General features: G+C 36.0%; 1 protein-coding gene across 5 annotated transcripts in view; it reads left to right on the top strand.

Moving 5' to 3' along the window:
• Positions 1–23,635, top strand: part of LOC115223946 (citron rho-interacting kinase) — a 366,166-nt gene that overhangs the window by 189,969 nt on the left and 152,562 nt on the right. For all 5 annotated transcript variants that reach the window (XM_036500031.1, XM_029794695.2, XM_036500033.1 and 2 more), the window contains exons 9-12: positions 4,006–4,183; positions 6,847–7,129; positions 9,152–9,279; positions 20,062–20,224. In XM_036500031.1, the coding sequence (XP_036355924.1) occupies positions 4,006–4,183; positions 6,847–7,129; positions 9,152–9,279; positions 20,062–20,224 (752 nt within the window). The remainder of the gene's footprint in view (positions 1–4,005; positions 4,184–6,846; positions 7,130–9,151; positions 9,280–20,061; positions 20,225–23,635) is intronic.

The raw sequence follows: 23,635 nt of genomic DNA, 5'->3' as shown, positions 1-23,635 counted from the left end.
GATAGAAAGTCACTTGAAAAAACAGATAAGACAGGAAGAGCATCTGGCCATAAAAATCCTACCTAAGTTACTGCTTGTCTAAACCATGCTAGTATAGCTTAAACTTTAACCCTTTATCAATCAGATGACTGTCAAATGTAATGCCCATTTATTCACATTGTTTTGAATTAATTATGCTTTATTTTGTAGCTTTGAAATTTTGATGATGTGATTGTTTATTTTTAGAATGACATTCTAGGATCTGGCCAGTTTGATCATAAAACAGAATATTTGGGCCAGACATGGTTAGTTTAAATGCTAAAAAGTTAAATGAAATAAATGTATCTGGAGATATTTCTTTCTTCCATCTTTAAGAGGTCAATCAGCAACTTTTGTTTTGTTCCTTTTCATTTGATGAGCAAATAAGTAGTAGTCTTACTTTCTTTTTCTAAATTGTACATAAAAATATATTGATTTTCTTATTGCACAGGTAAAGCACCCTTTATCTATTTTGGAACAGAAATACAATTATGTAATGTTTATGTGTCATTATGGATTTGCTTCTCTATGTTCAATACTCCATAAATTGATGTTTGCTGGAAACAAGATTGAAGCCTATGGATCAAGCCTAATCATAATCAAGTTGATTTTGTTTTTCTTTTTCATTCCCATTCATGAACAATAAAATAAGTATTAGTAGTTCCTACTCCACTCTTTTCAATCATAAAAGGTTGAGTTTTTTGTCACCATTTTCATCATCATTGAATGTCTTTTTGTTCCATGCCAGTATGGGTTGGACTGTTTAACAGGATCCTAATGAAACCATTTACAGTACACACACACTACTTTTTTTTTAACATGCAACAGGCACTAATGAGATCACCATGCAGCTTGCAAGACTGGAAACCCTGGGAAGGCAGCCTTACACCAGGAGAAACAGGGTAAAAATATGAGAGAAGGGGCCAAAGTAGAACTGATTTCTTGTTGTAGCGGAGCTATATAAATACTAAAATTTTAAAAGAGAGAGGGATGATTGGGTGAAGCTAGAAGGAGATAAAAATAATGGTGATAAGGTGTTGGGGTTAACCCTCAAAGTGTGAGTTGAGTAGAAGTAGGGACAGAGGTGCCAGGAGTGTGGGTGGGTGACCATTTATCATTGAGGAGTAGATGGGGGACTTAGCATATGCAAGGTAGTTTAGTATTTATTAATGCTGAGTAATAACAAATATTTGAAGCGGACACCAATTGCAGTGTCAAATCTCACCTGGGTTGTCCTCCCTTTTACCATTTCTTATCAACCCTTGAGCAAAGTGATATTTCCCCATGGTCAGACATGTTTATGAAGAAAGTAGGAAATGAACAATACTTCTTGTGTGATGATGACACTCATTTACAACTGTCACATAATGTCAAAGCAGAGAGACACAAACATACATGCATATACTCACATATATACAAGTAGGCTTCTTTCAGTTTCCATCTACCAAATCCACTCACAAGGTTTTGGTTAGCCCAAAGTTATACTAGAAGTCACTTGCTCAAGTCACCACACACCAGAACTGCACCTGAAGCCATGTAGTTGGGAATCAAACTTCTTAATATGGCCACAGCTGCATAAGAACTAGCTAGCCATCTCTTGATTATTGTTGATAATAACACATCAACCACCAGCGATACCAACTACTACTATAGTTTGTGTTTAAAAACTGAAAACAGCTAGAATTTCCAGGCCTTAATTTTGATATGATAATCCTTAGCCATGATTTTTTACTTTTCTGCAAGCAAATATATAAAAGAAAGTTAAAAGAAATATGATAGCATGCTTTCTTTAGTCCTTTTATTCCATTATTTATTTCTTACCAATCTCTAACTGAATAATAATATTAGTTTCAAATATTTTGGGGCAGGGGCTAAGTTGATTCAATCAACCCGTGCTGAACTGGTACTTACTTTATCGACCCCCAAAGGTTGAAAGGCAAAGTTGACCCTGGTAGCATTTGAACTCAGAATGTAGCAATGGATGAAATGCCACTAAGCATTTTGCCCTGCATGCTAGCAATTCTTCCAGTTTACTGCCTTAAACTGAACTGTAATGTTGGCTTCAGTTCAGAGTAGAAAGATTTCTAGGTAGGATATAGGTAATCTTTCATTGAATATGGAGAAGTCTTGCTGAATGTCAGTACAAAGACAACAGAGATTTCCTTTTGCTTTTCAGGTTCTATCTAATCTGGATCTGTGCAGGTGGGTGGGGACGGAACTTTTTTGAAATATTAAAATAGCTTACAACTACACATAAATGGTGATGAAGAATAGAAAAAAGAAATTGTGGGTAAAACTTGAGCGTATGAAATTTTAACCCTTTCGTTACCAACCCGCCCAAAGCCGCCCCAAAAGATTTTGGTTAATGTGACCAAACCGCCCAAAGCCGTCCGTATTTACCTATTGATATTTAAATGAGAATATCAGAGCAAATCTCTTTAGTACATTCCTGAAAACATGTATTATACTTCGTAAACAGTTCAACTACAGTTTTGTACAACAATGAAGTGTAATTTTAATTCCGTGAATTTTGGGAGATTTTTTTCCGAAATTTGTTCCTATTGTGTTTTCAAAATTTGTAATTCTGACAAAAAATGGATACGAATTTCATTATATCAAGCAGCGAGTCAGAATTCGAAGGATTTTCTACTGAAGACCTTCATAAATCTAACTCTATGACTGAAAAAAAAAAGCACGAGGTATTTGATTATGAATCCGATGTTTCATTTTCCGAAAGTGAAAACAGTGAATCCGAGATCTCTGACAGCGATAAAGAAAATGAATTGGCACCTGAATGGAGTGAAAATTTAAAAACTGTTTCTTTCGGTGATTTTTCTGAAGAAACTGGACCAAGCCACAGACTTTCCCAGGAGAGTAAAGCCTTAGACTATTTCTTTTTACTTTTTCGAATGAGCCTATTTGAAATCATTACAGCAGAAACGAACCGTTACACTAAATGTAAACAAAGCGAAAGAAAGGATAGTTTGTGGTTTCCCACAACCTTAAATGAAATTAAGACTATTTTGCCATAAATATTATTATGGGTATCAGAAAGTTACCCAGAATAACAAATTCTATCGTAAAATTTTGTTGTATACCCAATTGAATATTAGCTAATAACCCATTTTCTATAGCGATGTTTGAACAAAATTTTAATAATTTTATATTTTGTTGAATTTACCTGTATCTACCTGCAATTAGAGTCACTCTGTGACAAAAATTATAGTATAGAATTGGTTGAGAATATTTCATTAAATTATCTTCCAAAAATCAGATTAATATATTGATAAATAAAAAAGTTATAGTTGTTTAATGAAACCAGACTAAATATATGATTACGTTAGAAATTAATTGAAACACATAAGGGGTGTATTTTCGTCAGAAATATAGTAACGAAAGGGTTAAAGTGATAATACTATAAGTTGTAATTAACTAGAAGTGCATTAGGCAGCATTGATTGAAAAATAGGTGCTTACAACTATACTTAACATGTTCATATACACTCATGAACATTTACACTTACATCTATACATAACACGTATATCATTTCAAGATTGTACTTGCCTGTACAAGAGACATTTAATCCTTTTGAAACTAAGCCACCTGAAACTGCTCCTAGTTTTCCCTGGTTCTATGATGCCAACTTCTTGTTTTAAAGTGATCTAAATGAAAATATTCTATCAAAATTTCATATTAAGTTCCAAATACTAGCTTAATAAAGACAGTTTAACTAAATTCTTCATAATTTCAAAATTACTGAAATACTGGCAGTGTTTTTCAACAGAAATATGGTAACAAAAGGGTTAATAACACACAAAACTGATAAATTCAAACTTATGCAGTGAAAATTTTGACAGCTTGTGAAATAAATTTAAAATGTATTTTAAGTTTTTGTGTGTTAATAAATGGCTTCTCCACAATGTAGCACTCTCATTGTCATGTTCATTATCAGTCTTTATCATTTTTATTGTGATTTAATACTTTCAGAAAAATCTCCTTTTATACCAAGTGTGAGTAGTTTAGATGATACCTCCAATTTCGATGAATATGAAAGGCTACCACCACAACCAAAATATGATGACCCTAAATTGCGTCGAGATTTCAGTGGCAAAGACTTGCCTTTTGTTGGTTTCTCTTACTTTGGTTCAACCAAAGATGAATCTACGTGAGTATGAATTGATCTTACTGATTGATTAAAAAAAATTTTTTTTAATCACAGTCCTGAAGTAAAATTGTTATCTAAAATTGATTAGTTATTAATTAAATATGTACTTGTTCTGAGATTATATTCAAAACGTAACAAAATGCATTTTTATGCATGGAATGACTATTTATATTTAATTTTCTTTTAAGCCTTGTGAATGAATTTGCTAAATGGAAACTGAAAGACTGCCTTTATATATGTGCATGTATGTGTTTGGTTATCATATAATAGTAGTAAATGAGCGTCATTTATTTCCAATGTTCTGCAAGAACATGTATGGCCTTGAGAAAGATTACCTTGGTTGGAAACAGGTGACGGTTAAATACAAGAAGAATATCTGGCTGTAGAAAAATCTGAGTCTATAAACTTCCTCCAACTAGTGTTAGCATAGAAAAGTGGATATTAGAATGATGATAATTGCAGTTAGATAATATCTCATCATATACACACATACACATAATGTAAGCACATTTTCCAAAGCTGTTTTTAACATAAGTTTTATTTTTTTGTGTGTGTGAAATGAGGAAGGGGAATTTCAGTTTCCATGCAGTAATTTCTTTTCCTAATCTATATATATATTTATTTATTTGTGTGTGTGTCTCTTTCCATCTCTCCTGATCTCTCACACACACAGACACGTGCATCTCCCTCATGTCTCTCATTCATACACACATTATATAATGTGCACATCATACTGACAGTCATGCATATAAACTGTGGAATGAGAGGTTACAGCAGAAAAAGGAAATGTGCAGTGTAAGCTGAGATCATTGTGAGAAATAAAACTTTAAATGCTGCTGCTGTTCTTTCAATGAAAATATGATTGCGACCATGTTGCCTGTTTATACTTGCTGCAATAAATGAATGAAAATAAAGAATGGAATAAGACTAGTCATAACAGAATAATCTTTGGCAGCAGCAGAGATTTTTATTGAAGCGTGAGAAACTTCTTATCTTCCATTCAGTCTTTGTACGTACTTCCATCAAAAAATATGAAGCAGTTAAATTCTCATTTATTACATTTCTTATTTCTTAAATTTGAATTTGAGCTTGTGTTTTTCCATAACCTTCAATTATCTTCCAATGATAAATCTTATAACTTTCTTATTTGAAAATTCAATGCACTTTTTTTAATCGTTTATGTTTCAAGAATTCATTCATTTTATTATTTTCTTTGGGAGAAAAAAATATATTATATTGAGAAATTACATTTGTTACAAAGTAGAATGTATGATTGGTGAGAATTGCAAGATGTTAAAATACATTTATCTGGTGCCATAAAAGCATGGAATATGGATAACATGTTTAAAGTTATGGACACATTGTAGGTAACAATTTCTTATCTAGATAGAGATGAAACATTGCCTGTTGTTTCTTTAAAGTTTAATGTTTAAAAACATAGATATTCAGTTGTCTTGCAAGAAATGGAACATTCCTAATGAATATGGCTACCTTAGTACATATGTTTGTGAGAGTATGTCTAGGAATGGTGGTATGATGAAGAAGTTAGCTTCCCAGTCACTTGGTTTTAAGTTCAGTCTCACTACACAGCACTTTAGACAAGTGTCTCCTAGAGTCCTAGGTTGTCAAAAGTTTTGTGAATGGATTTGGTAGACAGAAATAGAAAGTAGTATACATGTGAATGTGTGTGTGTAAAAGAAGATATTTTAATTATTGGTTGAGACTATATTTAGCCAGTAAAAGAATACAGTGGTTATGCTGTTAAAAAAAGTAGACTGCTGGTTTCTGCTAAGCAAGCTTCATTACTTCAGTTTTGTTTAACAGAAAGTATGTTTTAATCCAACTTCACAGCTAAGTGAAGATTAGCAATAAGCTGTAAAAACCTTTGTTACCCAAATTATTAATGTTTGTAGAAGTTTACTACACATTCAGGAAAGGAAGATGATTGTAGAACTATGGACATATTTCTTCCCTTGCTTCAGTCTGGTTGTCAATTAGTTTCATGTTATCTTAGATGTTGAGTGAGAAAGATAAGAATGTATATTACTGAGGTAACGAGTTTTTCCACTTGAAATTAAATTTTCAGAAATCATTAACTGTGCTTAAAGTAGAACTAATAAAATAATGGTTCCACAGGAATTTATCAAAAGTTTTTTTTTTGTCCTAGGCATAGATGTGGTTGTGTTAAGAAGCTCAGTTTGCAACTACATGGCTTTGGGTTCTGTCTCACTGCATGGCACCTTAAGCAAGTGTCTTCTACTATATCCCCAGGTCAGCCAATGCTTTGTGAGAGAATTTATTAGATGGATACTGTGTGGAAAACCATGGTGTGTGTATGTATATGTGTGAGTTTGTGGTTGGCAAATGAGACCAGTAAAATATATACCAGACTTCAAAAATTATAAACACTGGCATCTCTTTTGCCAGACTGCTAAATCATGGAAGTGTATACAAACCATCACCAGGTATTAAGTGGTGGTGATAGGAGGGACAAAAAAACACAGTTTCTACCTATCAAATTCACTCACAAGGCACTAATTGACCGAGGTGCTGTTCAGTGAGACTGAACCCCAAACAATAAGATCTTCTTCACCACACAGTCATGTTTGTTGAATTTTTTTTTTAAACAAGACAAATACCTTTTCTTCTTGAATTATTTTCAGGGATTCTTCTGGAGTGACATCTGGAGTGACATCTTCTGAGTTTGACGAAAGTTCTGATGATGGTAAACCATCTAATGTAAAGCTGACACTGACTGTAAATGTCAAAGAACACCAGAAGATTGCAGAACGCTGTAATGAGCTGGAGTCTAATGAGAGCCTATTACGTGCAGAACTGGAGGAGCTGAGGCATGTGGTTGACAGAAAGGAGTTGACTATTCAGAGACTGCAGGAGGACAAACTTTCATTGACCAAAGATCTATCAAATTGTGCAGATAAATCAAATGTAGGTTGTAATTTTTTATTGAGATATACTTGCTTCTTGGAGCAAGAGGAGAACATCACCACCATCACCATGTCTACCAACACCTCCACCCATCATCACCACCAACACCTCTACCATCATTGCCGCCATGTCACTACCACCATTTTTACCACAACCACTACCACCATTATCATCATCACCTTTATTTTCTTCACAACACACCCTTTTATTGTTGTTCCTATGATAATTCTTAACTGTGTTGGTTATTGCTATTATTACAATTATCTTCAGCAAGTATAACAGAACCAATGTATCAAGAATCAGTTTATCAGACAGTCTGCTTTGTCATTGAAGCTAAAGGTGAAATACTGAGGTGGAAGGTGTTGACCTTGACATCAATGAAACCTCTGACCTTGTCTGACTCCAGAACACACAACATATACAATAGTTATAAGCAAGGTTGAAAATAAAGACTGTCTTGTTAATAGCCAAGCCCTTTAACCTCACAACCACATAATTATTATAATGTGAAAATATATTATATAATTTGTTAATGTAATTTTGAAATGAAACCAAACAACGAAAACATCAGATGATAAAATAACTTGTATATATAGTTTTTAAAAAAGTAGGGGGGTGCGGAATGATTCAATAGTAAAAGTAGATTTATAAAAATCAAGTTTGGATTTTATGTTGCTTGACCTTTGTGAAGGTCAACAAAAAAAGTTGGGATGTCTATATGGCATTGATCTGCTTACTTCTTTACTTTTTGTTTTCTTTTTCCTTCTCCTTCCTCATTTTTCCTCCTCTTCTTCCTTCTCTTTCTCCTTATTCCTTCTCTTCTTCATCCTCTTTTTCCTTCTCCTCCTTTGCTGATTTTTAACAGAAAGGGGAAAATATTATGTGAAGAAGTTACATTGATCAATACCATGCTTGAGTCATCAATATTTAAAATTTTGACTCTAAGTGTCTGCAATGTTGCATTTAAGAAAGCCTTTAAAAGCATCATTTGTCTAAGTGTAGAGCTACTAAATTTAAGTTTTTTATAAGCATGTGTAAATTCTTAAGTATCACTGAGTTAAGGATATAACAAGCACTTACATATCAGGAAAGTTGATTGTAATGGAGTGATTGAACTTTGAAAGTTAAAGATCATTGACTACATTATTTGGCCTGTTTGGTTAAGGTGTTTGTTTCCAACCATTTGATTTTTGGTTCAGTCACACTGTGTGGTACCTTGGGCAAATGTCTTTTACTGAGTCCTACACAGACAATTGGAGCCTGCACAGGTCTCTGGTTGTCCAGCTCCTGCCAAACCATCCAGTCCACTATATTTCACATTGCTCCAGTCCATTCTGTTGGCAAAAATGATTTGTACATGTAATTCAAAGGGCCAGCCTTGTCACATTAGGCTGTTCTGTTGGTTGGATTGGCTGGAACACTTGTCATCGTAACCAACAGAGTGCCAGTTTACCCTTATTTTGACATTGTGATGGTTGTAAATGAGCATCACATACAAACAATGTTGTCCATTTCCAATCTTCCATGAAAAACGTGTTCCACTATGGGGAAATATTACTTTACTTGGAAATAGATGATTGTTGGTGACAAGAAGGGTAGCCAGCCATTGAAAGTCTGACCCATCCAAGCATGAAGAAATGGATTTTTAGTTGATGATGATGACTTCTGAGTCTCACACTGTCAGTGGAGGGGATTTTAATTTTGCAACCTGCATGACAACTTCCATAGGGTTGGTGCATTGAAATATGTACCCAGTATATTCTGTATAGTGGTTGGCATTTGGAAGGGCATCCAGCTGTAGAATCTGTGCCAAAGTAGACATTGGAATATGATAGTTCTCTAACCCATTGGATCTGGTCAAACTGTCTAGCCCATGCTAGCATGGAAAATGGTTGTAAAAAAAATTATGAGGATGAGATATAGTGTATGCATTTACCTAATGTTTGTTTGCTTCTGTGTAACTTTACAGGGCAATTTCATCTGCTAGGTCTTATATATTTTATTTCACTTAATTCTTTACAGGTTCTTGCTAAACGGTTGGAACAAGAAATAGAGGCCAAAGACCGGGTGCATAAGCAAGGCCTTAGTATATTAAATGACATCAATAAATTCAACAGTGAAGCTGAAGACATCAAATGTGCAATCACCCAGTAAGTAGTGCAATACATAATCAATTTCTTCTAACATGTAGAGTCATATACAGAATTATAATCCTATCCTCCAGTGGTTGATATGATTGGTAGCGATCAATACACCAAGAATGTTTAGTTTTTATAACCATCCAGATTCATTGAATTATCTGGTGTTGGAGAGATCAGCTGTTTTATATTTGACTTATTTACTCCATTTCATATTCTGTGGTTCACTCAACAATACTGTTTTGTTATACATACATATATATATATATATATATATATATATATATATAGCAACCTCATTTCCTTTCAGAAGTTTGTTGGGAATCACCAATATAAACTCAATTTGTTAGTAAATCCTCTCATCTAGAACAACTCTGGTTGTGAAATAAATGTATTTTTGGAACAGATCTATTCATTGCTTCTATCACTGGTGAATATTTATGTAACAGTAACTATTCTGAAGTACAGAGCAAACCCTCACTTATAAAACTTATAATGTAGAAAGCACCAAAGGAAGTAGGTGTGTTGTTGGTATCAATAAACTGGACAGTTTCAGGTTCTGTCTCACAGAGTGAAAAGGGAGTGATTGAAGGTTAGAAATAAGAATTAGAGGTTCTGTGACAGAGAGGAAGAGAGTGTGTTTGTGTCTCATTGTCTTGACATTGTGTGGAATGAGTGTCACTATCATACAAACAATGTCAGTCATTTCCAATATTCTGCACAAACATGTCTGGCCATGGAGGAAACATGATCTCACTTAGAAATATGTAAGAGTTAATAGGAGAGGCATATGGCCATTGCAAATCTGCCTCAAAATAAACTCCATCCAGCCTATGTAGGTATGGAAAAGTGGACATTAAAACAATGATGATGAGCACATGAAAAAGTCATATTCTTAAAATATTTAACCTGAAAAAGTACAGGACAATTTATTACAACTGTAAAAGTATAGGACAAACTATTACTTCTAGTAAAGTAAAGAATATGAAACTTTTTACTTAAAATATTGCAGCAAAGAATGCCAGTTCTTCTAATTTATCACTCTTTACTGTTCACATCTTTTAAATTTATTGTACAAAACTGTTCAGCTAATTTGTAAGTTTGTCTAATTAGTCACTTTTTTCTGTATTTAAGGTAGTAAATTAGCCAAATTCTACTTAAATAAGTATAGTGTTATTTATAAACTATAATAAAATAAGTTTTAATATTCAAATTTTAATTTTAGCTGCAGTATTTTAAATAAAAAGTTTCTTATCCTTTACTAGAAGTAATAGCTTGTCCTTATACTTTTACAAGTGTAATAATTTGTCCTGTACTTTTCTAGGTTTACAATCTTAAGAATATGACTTTTCATACTCGCATTTTTCCATGTAATCCATGATTTTTCCATGCATTGCTGTTACAAGATAATTAATAATGTGTCAGTTTATAATTTAAGATTTTACCTTATAAAATACTGAAAGATAATATTTAAATTTTTCCATGTAAGTGATGATAATATTTCAGTTTTTTTTTTCCATGTATAATTTGAATATATGTTGTGATTGAATTATTTGATATTACCCATCCACACCAAATTAATGGCAGGAATTTTTACAATGTTGCTGGTTGCACCATGGCTCACCAAAAGTTACAAACAAGACCCCAAAGCCATCAGTTACCAAGCTCACCTTAAGTAATCTAATTTTGCAATATTAGGAGGTCACAGGAATTCATTCAACGAAAAAATTTCCAATGATTTCCAAACCAAAATAAGGGATTTGCAGCATATTAGGAGGTCAGGGTACTTGATTCAATGCAAAAAAATAATTTTTTTTTTTCTTAGTGAAAATAGTGCAGGTGTTAATATAGAAATTGACCATAATGTTGTTATTTAACCTCAAATCAGCCCTGATACTGCAAAAGTATCATCAAAGACATTCCAGCCTTCAGCAAACTGTCTTTTTAGGGATAATCTAGGACATTACATACAATGGGTGTGTGATTTAGGTAGGGGGATACTTTGGCTGCTATTTTTTAGCATCAAGCGACCAGGTAGAGGCTCTTTCATTGGTTCGATTGTGTGATGCGATTTTTTTTATCTTGGCGGAATTTGAACTCAGAATGTAAAGACAGACGAAATACCGCTAAGCATTTCGCCTGGTACACTAATGTTTCTGCCAGCTCGCCGCCTTAGAAAGTAAACATTTGTTTTAGAAATATATTCTTATTGCTTAAGCATTACTTTTTACTTCCTGGCATTAAATTTCATAACATTTTACTTCATAACTAATTTTTGTTCAATGCGACTAATGATTCTGAATTCCTCATACATTTTTCTATCATATAAGCCTGAGAAAAGTATACTTTTAATTTAAAATTTAAAAATTTATGTTTATTGAAGATGGTCACAGATATTTTGATGTAACTTTTTTTCTACTGAACCAAATCTCAAACTATTTATGCCATAGTGTAGCTGAGGAGTTAGTTTTAAAAATTATTAACAGTTTGCAATTTAGTTGAGAACTGAATTAGTGGTGAAGTTTGGAAGCTGCTGCAATTGATGAAATGGTGAACTTGAGAATATATTCAACCACTACCATGGTTGAATGATTAATGTTTAAGTAGTGAGGTGAGCGAATCACCAGCACATTTTCTCAGCTTTTTTTATGTTTTGAGTTCCACTCCAATTTTACCTTTTGTCCTTTTGGGATCAATAAAATATCGAACAAGTATTAGGTTTAATATAACTGTCATGCCGTCTCCTCTCAAAATTGCTGGCCATGTGCCAAAATTAGAGCAAATTATTATTATTATTATTAAAATAAATACCAGTTGAGTACTGGGTTCAATGTAATTGACTTCCCCCTCCCCGAAATTGCTGGCCTTGTGCCAAAATTTGAAATCATCATTATTATTAGTAGTAGTAATAGCAGTAGCTGTTGTTGTTGCACTTTTCTGAACAGTTGAAATGAGTAGTGCATATAATGAAATGTAATTTCCTAATGTAAACTAAGTAGCTGTGAATTAAAGATAAGTGAAATAGGCTGGGATGGTAAGATAGTTTTGCTTAATCCTTTAATTTCTATGACATATTTCTCATCCACTCTTGCAACCCCAACCCAAATCCAATTGATAGTATGAGGTGACTACTCCTTGTACTCTCTGCTCACCAGTGTTTCGTTATTATCAAAATTTCTCTATAATCTATTTATTAATATGCTAAGGCCATATGCATTATACTGTGACATGGTTAGCTGAAGGGAGAGGTGAAGAGCAAGAGGAGGGGGAGAGAGAAGTGTTAACAATGTGAGGTAGGAAGAAAGTAATAGTTATTACACTAAGATGTTGTCAAGTGGTTAGTTCAAGGGAAGAATGAAAAAAGAGTGTTAGTGCTGAGAGGTAAGAGAAAGGTGTTGCTATTACATTGTGTGGTTAACTAGTTGAAGAAAGAAGTAGAAAGAGAGATATAAACATGATAAATGCAGAGGTATATAGTATAGTTTAAGTGAGAGGCAAAGAGAGAGAATCTGTGAGTGAGTGTTGACTGAAAGGAATGCAGATGTCAAAAGCAGTTACATGATCTTAAACGTTGCATAATATAGTGACAGGCAAAACAATAAAAGTTTAGTTGTTACAGGTTTTAATGTTCAACCACTTCTATCTCTTCAACTCATCAATGTATCTATGTGGATAGATAGATTCATTGGCAGATAGAAGATAGAAAGACTGATGGCTAGATATATTGAAATCTAGTTAAAGAAAAGTTAAACGATCTTAGCAAATAGCTGTGTGGATGTTACTTTAACCTTTTTATGTGTAGCAGCCCAGTTCCTGAGGTCATGCTGGAGCACCACAATTATTTAGTTTCTTTTTTTAGTTATTTGGTTTAAATGTTTGTTGATATTGTTAGAGTAGATCAGTACATACATCAGCAGAAATATAAGTAGAATATGATAGACAGACAGACCCTTCAATGCTTCCTATATGGATTTTTACATCTTCTCAAGAATCAAACTGTTTAAAAAAAAATATGTATTTTTATCATACAATTTTCAAAATAACCAAGCATGACCTGGTAATTTGTACTATACTTTTGTTAGTTGTTTTTTATGTCCATGTAGTCAGAAGCAGACATAGGCACCCTCTTGGCCCTCCTACTCTAGACCTAGTGGAGCATCAAGGATGTAACAGCCAGAGAGAGTCAGCTGAGTAAACTAGTACAATAAGATAGTTCAACCTGGTCCTGGAATCAACCCCACAGCTTTACACTCATGAGCTAAACATCCTGACCACTAGGCCACATGCCTATAATTTCCATTAATAAATAAGCAATAAATATTTTTTAAGATGCTGTGAAAGTAGTTTTGTTGGTTTGAAAATATAATGAATACTTTGCTGACATAATATGAAATTTTAAGTAAAATGTAATGCAAACTAAATAAATAATAATTTTTGTTTTTTAAATTGGCAATATAAAATTTGAAGAGATATATCAGACAAGGAATCAAAATCTTAATGTTAATAAAATTTAAGAATTTATTTCTCATAAATATCTGATAAATTGGCCATGTGATACAGTTATTTGTTTATGTAAATTTCTTCCTCTTTATTGTAATTTTTCATTCTGTTGACACCAGAAATACTAATGTCTGTCTCGTTTAGAGTCAAATTGAAACATTTTTCTCTCAGTATATGAAATATTCAGATGCAAGTGTAGCTGTGTAGTTAAGAAGCATGCTTCCCAACCTTGTGGTCTTGGTTCAGTTCCACTACATAGCACCTTGGGCAAGTTTTTTCTACAATAACTCTGGGCCAAATCTTATGAGTGGATTTGGCTCAAAGAAACTGAAGGAAGCCTGCTGTATGTGTATGTGCGTGGATCATTTAGTGCCCATTTTCTATGCTGGAACTGGTAAACTGGAGACCTTTGTTGCTATGACTGGATGTCCCTCCTAACACCAACCATGCATAGTGTACTGGGTGCCTTTATTTGTCACCGGCACAGATGCTTTTTATGCTTGACTGGCACAAGTTCCTTTTATACGTCACTTGTGCAAGTGCTTTTATGCTTCACTGGCATGAGTGCCTTTTAAATGTCACTGGCACAAGTGCATTTTATGCACAACCAGCACAGATGTCTTTTATGCATCACCAGCATGGGTACCACTTGCATGTCACTGACACAGGTGCCTCTTGCATGTTACCAACACAAGTACCTCTTACGTATTACTGTCACAGGTGCTTCTTGCATGTCACCAGCATGGGTGCCATTTGTGTGTCACCAACATTAGTGATTGCAGCGTGGAAGACACAAGTTAGCTTCAGAAACAAACCAAAGCCATTAGCTTCACTTAACATTTTTTTTGCAATAGTGTGTCAAAATTTTTTGTCTGTGAACAGGTCACCATATCACAAATATATTTTTAAATGAAGTTAATTCTTTGTGAGTTTCTGAATGGCTAACTTGTGTCTTCCATGCTATAATTGCTTTAGTTTCAGCACACAATCTCAGATCAAAACATTTGCTATGCTAGTATGCTTCCATAATAATGTTCTGTGTCATGAGGACCAAAGACTTGAAGTATTTTGTGTTGCAAGACAGTGTGTGAGTGAAAATCATGATGTCGTAGGAGAGAAATGTGTCCACATAGATGATGGTTCACTTGCACTAAACGAGGCTGCAAGGAGAGAGGTTTGGAGATGACACTATGAAAGGTTGCTCAATAAAGAGAATGAATAGGAGAAAGAGTCTGCTGAATGTCAACCCAACAGAGGCACTAGCTATCCGAATTGACAGTGCCTTGGTAGATAAAGCAATTAAGAGTATGAAGACAGGGAAAGCCCCCGGCCCATCAGGAATCACTGCAGAGATGCTCAAAATATCTGGCGGTGTCGTCTTTAGCCTAGTCACCAGTATAGTTAACCAGATGATACAGAAAGGAATCATACCCAATGATTGGTGTAGCAGCACTGTAGTCAGCTGCTACAAAGGTAAAGGTTATGCTTTAGATACAAATAATTACAGAGGTATCAAGTTGTTGGAACAAGTAATGAATGTCACGGAAGGAGTCAGTTTAGATGAGATGTAGTTTGGGTTCATGTCAGGAGAAATACCTAGCCAAAGATAAACCTCTGTACCTGGCTTTTGTTGACATGGAGAAAACCTTTGACAGGGTCCCCCAGTTCCTTATCTGGTGATCAATGAGGAAACTAGGGATAGAAGAAAGGTTAGTGAGAGCTGTGCGAGCCATGTACAGGGACGCTGTCAGTAAGGTTGGCAACGAGTATAGTGAAGAATTCCGGGTACAGGTAGGGGTCCACCAAGATTCTGTCTTCAGCGCCCTCCTATTTACCGTAGTCCTCCAGGCAATAACAGAGGAATTCAAGACAGAATGCCCCTGGGAGCTCGTAGTCCTCCAGGCAATAACAGAGGAATTCAAGACAGAATGCCCCTGGGAGCTCCTCTATGCTGATGACCTTGCTCCAATTGCTGAGTCACTATTGGAACTAGAGAAGTTTCAGGTGTGGAAGCCAGGATTAGAATCAAAGGGCCTTAGAGTCAACCTAGCTAAAACCAAAGTCCTAATAAGCAGGAAGGCAGACAAACCACAAATCCCTTCAGATAGATGGCCCTGCTTCATCTGTAGAAAAGGCATAGGTAGAAACTCTATAAGATGTACCCATTGTAAGCTATGGACACATAAGAGGTGCAGCAATATCAAAGGAAGGCTAACTGGGAAGATAGTTTTTGTATATGGCAAATGCTCAGGAGCAATAAACACTGAAAATGCGCTGAGAACAACTTCTGCCACATTCCAGAGAGAAAAACTAGAAGTAGTTGATAGCGTCCATTACCTAGGTGACCAAGTCAGTAACTGGGGTGGGTGCTCTGAAAGTGTAGCTGCTAGAATAAGAATAGCCTGGGCAAAGTTCAGAGAGCTCCTACTTCTGCTGGTGACAAAGGACCTCTCGCTCAGAGTAAAAGGTAGACTGTATGACGCATGTGTGCAGACAACCATGCTATATGGCAGAGAAACATGGGCTGTGACTGCTGAGGACATGCGTAAGCTTGCAAGGAATGAACCCAGTATCCTCTGCTGGATGTGTAATATCAGTGTGCATACTCAACAGAGTGTAAGCGCCTTGAGAGAAAAGTTGGACCTAAGAAGCATCAGATGTGGTGTGCAAGAGAGTCAACAGAGCTGGTATGGTGATGTGGTGAGAATGAATGAGGATAGCTGTGTGAAAAAGTGTCACACCCTAATGGTTGAGGGAAACTGTGGAAGAGGTGAACCCCGGAAAACCTGGGACAAGGTGGTGAAGCATGACCTTCGAACATTAGGCATCACAGAGGCAATGACTAGTGACCGGGACCTTTGGAAATAAGCTATGCTTCAGAAGACCCAGCAAGCCAAGTGAGACCATAACCTGTGGCCTATGCCAGAGGTATAACCAGTCCACTTATGCATACCTTTCCTTCATTGGACACTAAACTCTGCTTGCGAAGACCTGTTGAAGTAAGTGAAATCAAAATCAAATTTGATGACAGCACCACATGACTGGCATCCGTGCTAGTGGAGCACTAAGAGCACTATCCAAGAGTGATTGTTGCCAGGGCCACTGACTGGCTTCTGTGCCATAGCACGTAAAAAGCACCATTCAAGTGTGATCATTACCAGTGTCGCTTCACTGGCACTTGTGCCAGTGGCATGTGAAAAACAATATTCGAGCGAGGTCATTGCCAGTGCAGGTAGCACATAAAAAAAATGCCATTTGAGCATGGCCGTTGCCAGTACTGCCTGACTGGCCCTCGTGCCTGTGCACATAAAAGCACCCACTACACTTTCGGAGTGGTTGGCGTTAGGAAGGGCATCCAGCTGTAGAAACTCTGCCAAATCAAATTGAAGCCTGGTGCAGCCATGGATTGGATGGTTTGAACCATCCAACCGATGCTAGCATGGAATGCAGATGTTAAACAATGATGAGGATGATGATATACACACACACAAAAAAACTTCTTCAAATTGTCTTTTAGAACTTGCTGCTAAGTATGTGTCATTTCAGAAAATAATGGTGAGGAAATCATCTTCCAAAGTTAAAATTGCATGTCAAAAGTTAATACCAACATACCAAGGACCAACATAGAGGCAACCTGGGTCTACTTGACATCCGCATGTTATCCAAGTGCCCAAAGGAACCAACACTCAAACAAATACAGGAGTGTGTCCTCATAAATGAAACATCTCCAGTACTAAATAGGAAATATATGTAATGGGTTTCATACCCACAGTTTATATTTCTATACAGGTAGAATAGTCAGTGGTCTGTTATGTAGATGTGTGTGTATATATATATATATATTATATATATGTATACGTATATCCACATGTATGTAGGTAAGTGGATATGAATGTAAACGGGTAGACATACAGACAGATAGGTACATAGGTAATATGAACAGACAAGCACATATACACACATACATGCGCAAATGAAGACTGAAGCATGTAACCATATACACACACACTTCACTTCGCACATGGACACATGATGACACTCAGACATGCACACACAAGGAGACAGCGGTACACAGAAAAAAAACACACAAACGCATGAATATGCAGAATACAAACACACGCACATACATACTTATATACATATGCACACACAGACACATGCATACATATGCACACACACTTGCATTCATATGCACACACACACACTGACCTACACACATGTGCACAAACAAACAAAAAGAACACAGCTCAGATAACTGTCAGAGTCAACAATTATTGAAAAGGTTGCAAGAGACAATGAAAATTTGAAGGAAAATAAGTAAATGAGTGGAAATTTTTCTAGTGAGTGTTTAACCATAAGGCACTAAAAGAGAATGACTCTCCCCAGACAAATTATGAAATGATTTTTGATTGATGAATATAAGAAGTTTTAATTGTAATTAAATATACAAATAAATTGGCAGTTATTAGAGCATTGGATAGATTGTCTTGTGGCATTTGTTTAAGTGTTTTGGGCTCCAAGTTTGAATCCCACCAAAGTCACCTTTGTCTGCCTTTTCATCCCTTTAGGGTAAATTAAAACAGTATTAATTTAGTTTCAGTAGACTCACAGAACTATTAGTGAGATGTGTAAGATACCTTGTGGTATCTGTTCTGGTTTGTTGTGTTCTGATGGTAATTCCTGTGATGACACTGGTGCCAAGCTCTACCAGCCCAAGTCAGTGTCCTTCCCTTTGGATAAACATTGGTGGAGACTCGAGAAACTGCCAATCTTCCTGTAAAATTCTTGCCCAATTTATATGTGCAGATGCAGAGCCAACTTTGATTGAGAGAGGCTATATATAAAGCAATAAAACAGTTTTATAAAGAAAGATTCAGTCTTGAGTTATCTTGGTAGGTTGCTCTGTACAGAATAATCTTGGGATCAGCTGTTTTGTTCAAGATATCTTGCTTTAGGACTTAAAGGTTTAAGGTTATAATACATCAGTAGTAGTAGTAGTAGTAGTAGTAGTAGTAGTAGTAGTGGTTGAACTCAAAACTGTTAGCTTAGTTGTTCACCTCTGAACTAGTTTGTTATGTATGTGTAGGAAAGCAGTCTGGGTATGTTGTATCTGCTCATTGTCCAGTCTTGTTTTAGAAACAAAATTTTTATGGTTTAACCAAAAGAAAGGGGTCATGCTATTGACCATTATCAAGCTCTCCAAGACTGGTAAGACTGACAAGATTGATTGAGGTTTAACTTGGATATCTGCATGTCAACAGTTGAGGCAAAACTGTAGACAGGAATTGAATTTCATAGAGTTTGTGTTTTGGGAAGGAAGGACTGGCTTCTGATTAAAACCATAAGTGAGTAGACTTGGATTAAGGCAGAATGCAACTAGCAAGCTTTGATATGCAGAGGCCATTATAGTTGTTGGAAAGGTGGAGAGAAGAGACATGGTGTCTGTAGATTAGGAAATGAGTATGTTGGTGTTGAGCCTTTCTCAATCATCTGGATGGTCTTCTTTTGATTGCAGTCTAGGAGGTTGGTAAATGTAGCAATTTGGCAACAGCAGTGTTTCATTGGAGATCATCAGAGAATTAACGACTGTTTGCAGCTCAAGTGTTTTCTGAATCTGAAGAGGGAGACTAGTCTTGTTGAAGCAGTTTTAGGTTATATATGAGGTTGTCAGAAGAAACTGTGAATGATTGTAAAATCTAGCATCTGTAGCAACTTTAAAAGTTAATAAATTGTTTGTATACAAGTGTCGTTGTTAGTGTTGGACACGTGGATCCTGTGAGTACTCTCAATATTTATGCTCTGCTTTCTCTACTAAGATGTATGTAAGCTGTGAATATTGTAGTTGTTGCAATTCCAGATGTTTTGTCATTTGTATGTGCAGTGTGTTTATAATGATGTCTAATGGCTTTGTCTGTAAATAAATTCTGGGTCAGTTGCAACAACTGAAGATGCATATATTGAGTTTGTGTCTAAATATCGTCTTCAATTTTACACGTGTTTCCATGTTTGCATTGTTTGGATAATTCCTTTCCAACACAGCAGCTTATCAGTTGTGTTCCTATGTCATCTCTTTTATCAGGTTCAACATCTTGGGATCAGCTTTTACTACTTCTGCCCATATCTTCTTTGGTTTTCCTCTTCCAGTTTCATTCCACTTAGATCATTCTCTTCACACTATATAGGTGTAAAACATAATGTATGAAACTCTCAGCTCTTGAGTCCCTTTTGTAACTTTTCAGCCAATTAAAATGTGTGTGTGTTATTGAGATACATTAATGTTTTAATAACTTTCAGTGCAAAGTTGGATGAGCTGAAGCAAGTAATTAAAGTGCTGGAAGGCCAGAATTCTGCGATGGTGAAGCAGCTGTTCAATAAAGATCGAACATTGATTGAATGTCAAAAACATTTGTTGAGCACTCAAGAGCAGTTGGAGAAAGCCAAAGACAGATTAGAAAAGGTAATTGGCTACTTTATATTCACTCTGGAAATTTAAATTTCCTTTTAGTTATGATCTTATTTATTCCTCATCTTTTCTAATAAACTAACAACCACAAGTTTTATTATTCCTTATTCTCTATTTAAGAAGTTTTTTTTGTTTATTTTGCATGTGGTTCTCTCATTCTCAAGCATGACTTTACATCAAATGATAAAGATTTTAGCTTCTCTTTCTCTCTACATTAAACAGGTTTTTTCTAAGGCAAACAAATCACAAATCTCTTCATGTAGATGTCCCTGCTCAATCTGTAGAAAAGGTGTAGGTAGAAACTCCATAAGATGTACCCAGTGTAAGCTATGAACACGAGGTGCAGCAATATCAAAGGAACGTAAACTGGGGAGATAGTTTTGTGTGTGGCATTACCTTCTTGACCAAGTCAGTAGCAGTGGATGCTCTCAGAGTGTAGCTGCTAGAATAAGAATAGCCTAGGTAAAGTTCAGAGACTTCCTACCTCTTCTGATAACAAAGGGTCTCTCAAAGTGAAAGGTGGACTGTATAACACGTGTGTGAACAGCTGTGTTACACAGCAGTGAAACATGGGCTGTGACGGCTGAGGACATGCGTAGGCTTGAAAGAAATGAAGCTAGTATGCTCCACTGGAACTGTAATGTCAGTGTGCATACATGACAGTGTAAGTGCCCTGAGAGAAAAGTTGAACATAAGAAGTATCAGATGTGGTGTGCAAGAGAGACAATTGTGCTTGTATAGTCATGTGTTGCATATAGATGAGGACAGCTGTGTGAAGAAGTGTCACACCGTAACAGTGGAGAAAACTTGTGGAAGAAGTTGACCCTGGAAGACATGGGATGAGGTGGTGAAGCACAACCTTCAAACGTTGGGCCTCACAGAGGCAATGACAAGCGACAGACCTTTGGAGATATGCTGTGCTTGAGAAGACTTGGCAAGCCAAGTGAGATCATAGCCATAACTGATGTCAGTGTCGCATAACCAGGCCATTTAAAAGTACCCTTCAGTCATTGGGCAATATGCTGTGCTTGAGAAGACCTGTTGAGTCAAGTGAAATCATTGTCATGGCCGATGCCAGTGCCACCTGACTGGCACCTATGCTGGTGGCATGTAAAAAGCACCATTCAAGCATGGCCAATGCTAGTGCCGCTTGCACATAAAAAGCACCATTTGAGTGTGGTTGTTGCCAGTGCCGCCAGTGGCACATAAAAAGTACCCACTATGCTCTCGGAGTGGTTGGTGTTAGGAAGGGCATTGAGCTGTAGAAACCTTGCCAGATCAGATTGGAGTCTGGTGCAGCCTCTTGGCTTGTCAGTCCTCGTCAAGCTGTCCAACTCAGGCCAGCATGGAAAGCGAACATTAAATGATGATGATGATAATTTAGATATTTTGACAATTTAGATCAATTTCCTTATGGCCAGGGTTGGCAAAGTGTTCAGTATTGACCCCCTTCTGTCCACATGGCTATCCGATTGGGTCAATAAACATCTGAAAGGATTTTAAGCATTAAGAGCAAACTGTCTTTCTCATATGAAAAAAATTTGATTTTAAAAAAAGCTCATCTGAAATATGTGGAAATTTAAAATGCTTTCGCAGGTTTACACATTGTTGACGCACACCTAATAAATATATAGCCCCAGCTGATGCATTGGCAAGTTAATTAAGGACAAGCATACACTTGTCTTTACTGGCTAAAACTGAAAAATTTCCTTCCAAAAATTGATGTAATAACTAGTACAAGGGGGTACCCAAAAGAAACTGGAATTTTGAATTATTTTATTCACTTAGTTTTACATGTTTACACTTTTATCACCTTCAAAGTATTTTCTATTTGAACCAATGCATTGGTCCAGACACATTTTCCGCTGTTTGAAGCAGTGCTAGATCTCTTGAGAAGTGATGCCTTTGTTGATTTTTTTCTTCACTTCTTCCACATCTGCAAATTCTGTAGCACCAGCTTTCATCACCAGTGATGACTTTTGAACTGTTCTTTCAGTTCATGACACATTCAGTTGTGACTGCTTTTGATCTTCTGTGAGCAAATGAGGCACAAATTTTGCTGCAACTCTTTCCATTTGCAATTCCTTGCTCAAATTTTGTTGGCAAGAGCTCCAGAACACCAGCCATATCAACAAGTTCATCATTTGTTCAGTGACAGCCCTCCAAGATTAGTTCATGAATTTCCATGATGCTTTCATTCATTTGGGAGGTTGACAGTCGTCCTGAATTAGGTTGGTCGTCAAGCAACAAGTGACCATTCCTAAGGCTTGGAAATCACTTGTAAACTTGTGTCTTGCTCATGGGCAGCATCCTTGTAAGCTGTTTGAAGTATGCTATTTCTTTGTTTCAGCTATTGCAAAAATTGACAAACTGAGGAGAATCACTGCAAAACAAAAACGTACCACATGCCAGTACAACTTCACACAACACCACTGGTCGGTAGACTGATACTTGTGGCTCACATCAAGTGGCCTCTAGCAGTGGAAGCCTGAACTACAATGAGATTTCTCCACAAAGAATGTTTCCAGTTACTTTTGGGTGCCTCCTCATGTTCACCAAACACATATTTCACATTAGATATTACAACTACGTCAGTATAATACTCCTGATTTTTTTTATTGTTCTTTATCAAGGCACAAAGCAATGAAAGAATTATTGTTTTTATATCAAGAAATTTTTTTGAATTATACTTTTTTTATTTCATTTTAGAAATTTACATAATGGTAGGGTCAAAGGTTATCATCAATGATTCCATAGAAGTGTCAATGATATGAGGGATTTGCCAACCCCTGTCTTATGGCATGTTTTCCATGGATTACCAAACCATAGATGCTTTTCCTTTTCATTTTGTGTTTTCTGATTCAAAGATACCATTTAGGTACACACAATTATAAACCTCTGCCATTGTAGTAGACTACTTTTTTATTATAAGGCACAGGTGTGATTGTGTAGTTGAGAAGCTTGCTTTCCAACCATTTCATTCTGAATTCAATTCCTCTGAATGACACCTTAGGTAAGTGTCTTCTATTATATCCTCAGCTGACCAAAGTTACGTGAGTGAATTTGGTAGACAGAAACTGAAAGAAAATTGTCTTGTGTATGTGTTTGAGTTGGTGTTCCTTTGTCTTGACATCAACAAGTGTCACTGTCATACAAGTGGTGTCCTTAGTTTTCAAGCTTCTGTGAAAACATGTCCAGCTACAGGAAAAAATACCTTATTTTGAAACAAGTGAGGGTTGGTGAAAGGAAAGGCATCTGGCTTTGGAAAATCTGCCTTAACAAATTCTTTCCAACCCATACGAGTATGGAAAAGTGGATGTTAGAACAATGATGATGAACTGCAAAGGAAGATTGCAATAGCTGTTGACAGTAGGCAATGAGAAAATGCATCTTCTTGATTACACA

This window comes from Octopus sinensis, linkage group LG2, assembly GCF_006345805.1.
Source record: "Octopus sinensis linkage group LG2, ASM634580v1, whole genome shotgun sequence".
Taxonomy (NCBI): Eukaryota; Metazoa; Mollusca; class Cephalopoda; order Octopoda; family Octopodidae; genus Octopus; species Octopus sinensis.
This window is presented reverse-complemented; position numbering and strand designations above follow the sequence as displayed.